This window comes from Sinocyclocheilus rhinocerous, unplaced genomic scaffold (genome assembly GCF_001515625.1).
Source record: "Sinocyclocheilus rhinocerous isolate Xijiao unplaced genomic scaffold, SAMN03320098_v1.1 scaffold2274, whole genome shotgun sequence".
Classification (NCBI taxonomy): Eukaryota; Metazoa; Chordata; class Actinopteri; order Cypriniformes; family Cyprinidae; genus Sinocyclocheilus; species Sinocyclocheilus rhinocerous.
Genome location: NW_015636081.1, coordinates 448674 through 457554, shown reverse-complemented (window position 1 = coordinate 457554; position 8881 = coordinate 448674). Strand labels below are relative to the sequence as shown.

The following is an 8881-nucleotide window of genomic DNA, read 5'->3' as shown; positions in this document are numbered from 1 at the left end:
TGTGTGTGTGTGTGTGTGTGTATATATATATATATCTATCAGTCTGGCGAGTAAACTAAAAAAATTACTAGCCAATGGCGATTCAATTGCCAAGGTGTCCCGTAGAGGGTTGCTATTGGAACGTACCATACGTTGAGCTTCTGATTGAACAGGAAGTTGTTGTTGAGATGTGAGATGGCACGATCCACAGCATAGCAGTCTCCCATCTCCACCATAGCAGCTCCAGGCTTGCTCTTCATGAATTTCACCTACATTTAAAGGGGAAAAACGGATTTCGGATAAAGTCGTTCGCGTTTTGACAGTATCCAGCTTACATTTAGGTGTTCTACATACCCGTTCCACGTTTCCATACAGGCAGAAGATGTTGAAGACCCTGTCTGCGTTTATTTTTGAGGGATCCAGGCCATAGAGCATGATCACCGGTGAGTCTGCATGTGCGCCATATTCACCGGGGGGCGGAGGAGGGGGGCCGTACTGTCCGCCGTAACGCTGACTGGTTCCACCACGCCTTGGACCACCCATGGGCGGCCCCATCCGTCGGCCTTCATAGGGGCCGCCGTAGCTCTCGTCTTGGTATCCGTGATAACCTCCTGAGAATCCACAAATGACAAACAGACCACGTGGGGTGGGGGTTGTGGGCAGGTTAGGGGTAAACAAGCATTTTACACACCCTTCACTTTAGTTTAACTTTTAATGTCAACACAGCACCATCTTGCTGCCACTGTGATCAATGCACCCCAATTTGTTGTCGTTTTAACATCCACTCCCCTGTTTGCGAGCAAATGAGGCAAATGTGTTAACGCGTGTGCCCCCGCAAGCCTTACCATACTCTGGAGGGTGGTCTCCCAGCAGAGCCGGCTGCCTCTGGCGCTTGTTGGGGTTGGCATTCATATCTGAGAGGCAAGAGAAGGAAGAAGGCAGAGAAAGGAAAGAGGGAGGGGCCAAAAAGAGAGGGGGGAGAGAGAGTGAAAGATGAGTTCGCTGAGAGGTGACAGGACAGGACACTGACTTTGTGAATGTTAATGTGATTGGCAGGAGCTTTAATTTCAGCAAATAAGGGGGTCACATTGGACAACAGAAAAAAGGGCTGATAATACTAGGGTGAATCTCACAAAGATAATGAAACCTGTCTTTAAATGATTGAATTTTGTATGGTAACATTTTCATGACAAATAAAGCACATCTTTTCCTTAAACTGTCATTAATGTCTGAACATCTTTTTATTTATTTATTTTTTTTTAAATCTCACTAAGGTGGTTCTTATTACTTTAAGGGTGCGTTCGAACTTGTCATGTTTGGTTCGATTAAAACGAACCCTGGTGCAATTGCTCTGTTAGTGCGGTTCATTTGAGCATGTGTGAACGCTGCCATCCGAACCCTGGTGCACACCAAACAAGCGGACCGAGACCGCTGAAAAGATGGGTCTCGGTCCGCTTCCAAACTAACTCTTTATGAGCTCCTTGTAAGTTTGCAGGTGGTGAAAATAAAATTATATGTACACGCAAGAATGAGCGCGCTTAGTCCAGCAGACGGCATTATGCGTGTTCGACTTAAAGCGGCGCTGAGCAGACCGATCGGTTAACGGCTGCTTTGATATCATACACCCGCAGCGTCGCTTTAAGTCTAATGCACCTTTTGTTTGGGGTGTTCAGTAAGTTCCGTCACGATATATACGTCATTCAAGCCGACCAATCAAGTTGTGAACGTATCACTATGCCTTTAGATTCGGTGTCTTTGTTCGCTGTCAAAAATGCCAATGTGAATGCTAAGTGGACCAGGACCAAATGTATCATTTTCCTTTTTGGTCCGGACCAAATGAACCGAACTACAAGTGTGAACATAACCTAACAAGTGAATTTTTATTACATTACAGCATAAAATACTGCAATTGGATATAAATATTTTACAGTTCGAAATATTTTTAAACTGCAGTAATGAGACTTTTAATTGAGGTGGGGCTTTTACATTAATGATAATTACAGGGTTCTTATTCTTTTTAAAAATTTGTGTTTTTTCTTTCTTTTGATTTTGGGGTGAAATGTTACATTTCGTCAGGTATTGTGAGACTGACCTATGAAATATGACCCATTTATTACTACTCACAAACCTGTCTATCACAGTCAGCTGGCTAATAAACATACAGGCTTTCTTTTGGGGTGTACCAGTCCCAAACCAATTCTGCTTTGTTCACTGTGACAATGTATGCACGTCATATATAATGTTTGAGAGTGAGTGGGTGGGGGAGGACAGAATGGCTACTGCAGACACACACCTTGATTGCCCCCATTGCCATCAGCATCTGCACCTGTTCAGGTACACACAGTGCAAACATCAATCTCACTGACATTTCTGAACAATCACATAACAGGTTTCTTACTCTATTCAGGATCTTAACTGCTTAGGGCACCGTACCTTTATGTTAACTAGTTGGGCAGCACAGGAAATTTAGAAACGTGATCATTTACTTAGTGTGAGCTAGTTGTGTTTTACATTAGGCAGACTGATTAGCTGTTTTGAAAACTTTTACATAGTACGGAGATTATCTCATGCCTCAACCAATGATCCAAAGCCCAAAGAATACTTCAATTTTGAAGCGAAAGCTCAGCGTATGCGTAGCCGAACACAGCCTTTCAAAGTATACTCCATTTGACAGCATGCGCAAACAGGTGATTGACACATGCACAGTAAAGTTTCATCCTCGTCCAGTGCCTGCGTGATTTCTCTCCAGAATTTACGACCAATAAAATGTCTTTGTACTTGTCAACGAGGCTGTGCACTGTCGCTGCAGTCTCCTGTAGGTTGTTGTTCCATCTCATCCATTTTTTTTTATTTTTTAGCAATTACGAAGCAGTGTTGCCACCTTGTGGAGCAACTTTTTAATGCAAAAATTTTAGGTGCATATGAGAGCATAACATACAATATTATGCACACGTACAGTATTACGGTGATGAAGAAATTTACACAGAACACTGTATGCACACTCTAGCAAATGCATAAAACTGAAGTATATTCTGGGCTTTAGTATCATAGCGGGCCATCTTGTTAATAGTGTAAATACACAGAATGGTGCCAGAGTTGGGAACTAGCACCCCGTCGGTGATAAACTAATCATGCAAAACATCTCTAAGCTCACAGAAGAACAGCCCAACCCAGGAATACATTTTAATGCACCTTGCTGAACTACATCAATTGGTAGCCCAATGAGGAAGACCAAAAAAAAAACAAAAAAAAAAAACAAACTCAACTGGGGAAGAAAAGATAAAGTTAATCAAACATTTGGTCATACACCCCCATGAAACATTAGACTATAAGCGTATCACTCCAAGACAACAGAAGCTTGGGGTTACTTACAGTACAAACGCAAGGGTTGGGGTTCAATGATGGGGCAAGTAGAACATGCCGTAAATTAGCCACCGTTGAGTGTCTTCATGGCGTCCTCCTCCATATCGCACTTAAGAACTTTCCATTTCTTTCCCCCACCAGTCCATTCCACTGATTTCCCAAGTACTCTCCTTGTTTCAGACGGGTTTCAATGCTCCACTGATGCCAGCACAGACGTCGTATTCTCATTTCAATGCCTGTTGGTTGTTGAAAAGCTGGAGCAATTTATGCCCAATTCAGACTGACTGGTACTTCCACTAGAGACACAAAGCCAACCTGCATCATACGGAAGGTGTTACACAGTAGTCAAACGACTGGGAAAAAAAAGGGAAAAACGTCACATATTGACAGAAAGAGAGAGGAGGAATCGTGAAAGGGAAGGACTAGAGGAAGAGGACACATGTTGGGGGAAGACAGCGTATCTGAAACACCAGCCTCCAGGGCAGAATGTCAGGGCTTAAACTGAGTAACAAAAAACTTGACGTGTCGGCTGTCTGCATGTCAGTGCGTCTGCTTGTCAAAATGTTGTCTGCAGTGTCTTCGGTGTCTCGAGTGGTTTAGTGTCATCAGCTGTTGACGAGTGAAGAGTCAGACATGTCGATTTGTAGGTGTCGGGGTTTGTGTTGTAACGATCGGCACGGCGAGAGAAAGACAACGTAGCCCAGAAAAGACAGACAGGTTCAGAGAAGGCTGTGGACGTCAGCAGTTTGACATGAATGAAGAGGTCTGTTTGCATTGTGTTGTGGTGTCGCTTGAGGATGCGTGCCAAAAACATCCCTTGTTAGCAGTGAGGTTAAGGTGATGTGTCACAGTGGAGTGTGTCTTGTTCTTGACCCGTAAGAAACAACGGGAGAAAGTTGAATGGGTGTGGGAGCCATAACTACTTGCACCGACAACCCCAAATCCTTCAATGTCTTCGCTGGCAGTGTCATTTCTGTAGGAGGTGATGAGTGCTAAATGTTGCATGATCAGGTGTTTGTCAGGATGCCTTGCAGAGAGTAAAATTAGTGTTTGTCCTTCTGGAGAAATATTCTCGCAGGTATAGGAGGCAGTTGTGGTTTGAAGACTGGTACAGTGTTGGAAGTCTGAGGCACTTGTGTCTTCAGTGAAATCTAGGAAATGTCCCCCAGTGTCCAGATGTATTGAGTGTTCTGTTGTTGCACTTGATATTCTGGAAAGCTCTGTGCTTTCATATTGGTCTCTAAATGTACCGCATGAATGTGAGGAGCAAATGGCCGGAGTGAGCACCAAAGAACATTACATTCAAACGACCTTGAACGGACGTGGAACTGAACTGAATTTCTTTGGGCACACCGTTGGTGGCCATGAATACCTTTGGAAAAAAATCATGAGATCCTAAAAGTCAACATGAAATCATAATTGCCCCCATTTACTTTTAATACATGTTACCCATTGTTTTGTGGTCAAATAATCAATGCATGTTATTCCAAAGAATAACGACTTTCTGTTTCGAGTGACATCAAGCTCTATAATTTTCAAACACTTATAAGAGTCTAATAAATTACCAATAGACAAAATCAAGAATCCCCCCTGCAGTTTTCTCTTCTTTAATATAACTTCACCTGGAAAAGTAAAATGGGTTGCAAACATAGTTTCATGTTGACCGTAAAAGGTGTCGGTGTAGACCAGGGGTGTCAAACTCCGGAGCCCTGCAGAGTTTAGATTTAACCCTAATTAAACACACCTGATCCAACTAATCAAGTCCTTCAGGCTTATTTGAAAACTACATGGTATGTGTATTGGAGCAGTGTTGGAACAAATCTCTACAGGGCTCCGGAATTGAGTTTGACACCCCTAGTCTAGACCATGGACTGATAATCTGCCTCTATGGTGCTAACCCAGTAAGCCACTTGCCCCTCACACTACTGGCATGTGACAGGCTTTGCTGGAAAAGGAAGCTTGTGAGATATCGGCAGGACAACATTCTAAGGAAGCCTTAGAAAGATCACAGGGATACGGCTTTACCTTCCCCTCAGAGAGTCACGAAAACATACACAACATGCGGTGTAGACGTTGGTATGCCTAACACTCAGCACAAGGGAGGTGAAACAGCGGATTCATTGCCGCAGTTCTAAGACGTCCCAATCCCACCCACTTATTTCCCCCCACAGTGGCAGTAAGGGCGCTGAGAAATGTCAGAGCAGATAAACGGTACCTTGGCTGCTCAGGTTCGGATTGGTGTAGTCCCATGTGTCCTGGTCATTCTTGAACACATTAAGGCGTGTTGGCTAAGAGTAAAACAAACAAATAAATTCATTAAATAACAATTATCTTTCTACCAGCTTGAGTAGGGATGGGTAATATTGAGTATTAACTTAAAATATGTGGGTAAAAAACGTATGTAAATAAATGGAGCCGTTTATTTTGTATTCGTATGTTTATTATTAAATATTGGTGCATTCATTAATTTTTTTGTATTTAAACTTGATTTTGACTGTTGCTTCAAGATTAACTGGCTACAAAATGAATGGTTCCTCTGAAACCACATTTTCAAGCCATTCAGAAAATGCATATAGAGTATCATCAAATGTCTGAAAAATAATGATTGAATTATTTTAGCATTATCACCCAGTAAATTTAGATGAAAGCTCACCTTGGCATACTCGATCTTTAGTGTGCAACAGCCAGAATATATATCAGCCCCATTGAGTGAGGCCTTGGCCCTTTGGGCGCTCTGAACGGAATCAAATGTGTGAGGAATTAAAGAAAAACAAAGGGACTCGTGTGCCATGACTACAGAGGTTATTATTTAAAGTGTTCTTGGAATGCAGTATACTTTACGTTAATCGGTTTGGACAGAAACCTCCTAACAGTGCTTGTAAGACATTCATAGCCCACATGCGAAGTGGACTCAAATGACAAGATGAAACAACCCTGACAAGAGCGCAATGTCTCATGAACACAAATTACAGCTGGCAGAATCTAACAAACAGCTTTGCTCTGGAGTCTGAAACAGTAAAGGATATTCCACCATGGCCTGGACACCATTCTTCCTAAAGATGACGATTCTTTGAACAGGACCACAGTTGTTGCAAATAGTATAGAGAACATCCTGTAGAACAACAAGAACATTAGTGTGAAAAATCTAATTAAGCATCAATGATATTACACAGTGGAGGTGGGTATTACCGTGGTAATGGGATAAATGGGGTTCATGATTGTCAATAGCAAAACATTATTAACACTGCGGGAATCATCAGGGTCACCCGGCCGGGATATCTTCTGACTGGTAGAGTAGTTTACAAACGCAGGATGTCCGGCGATGTAGATCTGGTTGTCGTTGGCATAAGTAACAGCATTGCAAGACCCATTCATATCCTCATATTCAACCAGGGCTTGACGCTTCTTAGGCATGAGTACAACGTAACTGCAGAAAGATGGAGATACATGATCCTCAATGCATTTCACTACAGGCAGAATCAAGGTGCGGCACAACCGTAGCACAAGTTACCTGATGGTTCCAAACTCTTGCAGGGCTTCAACGATGTCTGCCTCCAAAACTCCGTCCACTAAACCTCGGACATGCACCACAAGAGAGGGAAGGGTCTTGTGTGGGTCAACATAGTCCTCCTATGAAATAAATCATCACATTAGTCCAGTAAACTGGCATAATCAATCAATTTATAACAAGAAAAAATAATCTAAATACAAACATTGTGTGTAATACTGACTTTGTGCATGGCAAGCGGTGTATATTGTCTTTACTTTGTACAAACTGAGCAAGTTCTATAAATGTATATGTATTAATTGTCATGTACGTTGTGCTAATGCACGATGTTTTCCCCACTCATTGTGATTAATAACGCGCTATTCAAATGTGATTACGGTTGCATGCAGCATAATCCATTCATTCAGCAGCCTATCAGAATAACGTTATATAACTTATGTGTGGCGTGGAAAATACGTGCATCTCTTACTAACACATCAAACATTCGCTACATGATGATTTTCTGTTTTCATATTCGTGTTTTTGTAATCCTTTTGGTGCAGAAATATCAGCGTGATGTAGCTCAATTGTTTGGTTAGCTGGTTCGCTAACTAATGCTATTTTAGCCAGCCAGCTAACTAACGCTAAGTCAGATAAAAACCGTAATAAAATAACAGATAGCGTGTAAGTAAATATGTGTCTTACGGTCGCCATTCCCCCCTCGTTTTCCGTTTTTTGGCGTTTTGTTGCTCTGCCGCCTTCACTGTAGTAGCGGGCCGTCTGCGTCGCCATGTTGTCCCGTTACGATTCACGCGCAACAAAATGAAATGGACGAAAACTACAGAAAATGGGTCAGGCGGGGGTGACGCCCACCAAGACAAGAACCGTCAATATTACTGGTGAAGAGAAACTGTCAATCACCATTGTAGTCCAATAAAAAAAGCGTGGCTCTACGTTAGGCCAATGATTGGACACTACAGTTGTCACTCAGAACAGCTCATTGATATAATTAGAGATTATGTAGATCCGTGGTTCAGATTCTATCAGCGAGTTGATAGTACGGAAGCCGCACGGCGAAGCCATAAGAAGTATCCTAGTGAATTATAATATTTAATGCGTTGCTGTCTCGATCACGACTTAAGTTGTTTTCCCAAGATCACGAACATTTTTTTCACGAAAACAGACGTTACAGTTGAACTACTAATGTGTTTATTTATTTTTAAAAATCGCATATAGTGCTAAATAAATATAGAATATTAGATACATTTTAATTACATTTTATTTATCTGCTCATTTACAGGATTAAAAAAAGACAGATTTAAAAAAGGACTGAATTAAACACAATTCTTTTTGATTTTAAGGTTTGTTTGTTTGTTTTTTGTAGTGTATATATATATATACACTACAAAAAATAAAAAAGGGTGTTTAATTAATATCATCAGGAGGACTAATAGTACAATAAATAAATAAACTTGTGATCTATGAATTATTGAACTGCAACAATATAACTAAAAATTCTTCTCTACAAATTGTCCAAAAGATAGTTATTTTCTTTCAAGTCTATTCTATTTGCTTAAGAACAATCTGGATCTGGTATATAAGGTCTTTTTCCATCAACATTTATTTGTCAAATATAGACTTACACAGTACCAAAATCAAACAGAACTATTGAATAAAATACATCTCATCAATCAAAGGGTTAATTTTGATAGCTCTACTAATTATTAACTTGTATTTACATGTTTTTTATATATATAATTTACACTGTAAAAAAAAAAAAAGTAAAAATTATTGGAACCATTAAAGGGTAAGTTACCAAAAAATGAAAATTAAACTGTGTTTTACTCACCCTCGAGGCATCCTAGGTGTATATGACGTTCTTCTTTCAGACGAATCTAGTCAGAGTTATATTAAAAATTGTCCTGGCTATTCTAAACTCTATCATTGCAGTCAGCGGGTGTTGCAGTTGAACAGTCCACAGAGTCGTCAAATAAAGCTCGCGCATTCGTAATAAAACGTGCCGCAGACGGCTCCGGGGGATGAATAAAGGCC

General features: G+C 41.0%; 1 protein-coding gene across 3 annotated transcripts in view; it reads right to left on the bottom strand.

Annotated features, from left to right (window-relative positions):
* The window catches only part of LOC107747677 (heterogeneous nuclear ribonucleoprotein L-like), a 10392-nt gene extending 2730 nt beyond the window's left edge, over positions 1-7662 (bottom strand). The window contains exons 1-10 of one of the 3 annotated variants that reach the window (XM_016562271.1): positions 7535-7662; positions 6854-6972; positions 6532-6769; positions 6369-6454; positions 5996-6092; positions 5558-5630; positions 2273-2305; positions 825-893; positions 334-590; positions 127-248 (exon numbers count right to left, since the gene is read on the bottom strand). In XM_016562271.1, coding sequence (XP_016417757.1) covers positions 127-248; positions 334-590; positions 825-893; positions 2273-2305; positions 5558-5630; positions 5996-6092; positions 6369-6454; positions 6532-6769; positions 6854-6972; positions 7535-7621 — 1181 coding nt within the window. In that variant the 5' untranslated portion in view covers positions 7622-7662. The remainder of the gene's footprint in view (positions 1-126; positions 249-333; positions 591-824; positions 894-2272; positions 2306-5557; positions 5631-5995; positions 6093-6368; positions 6455-6531; positions 6770-6853; positions 6973-7534) is intronic. The other 2 variants (XM_016562272.1, XM_016562273.1) reach the window with 2 other exon arrangements.
* Positions 7663-8881: the final 1219 nt, after the last annotated feature.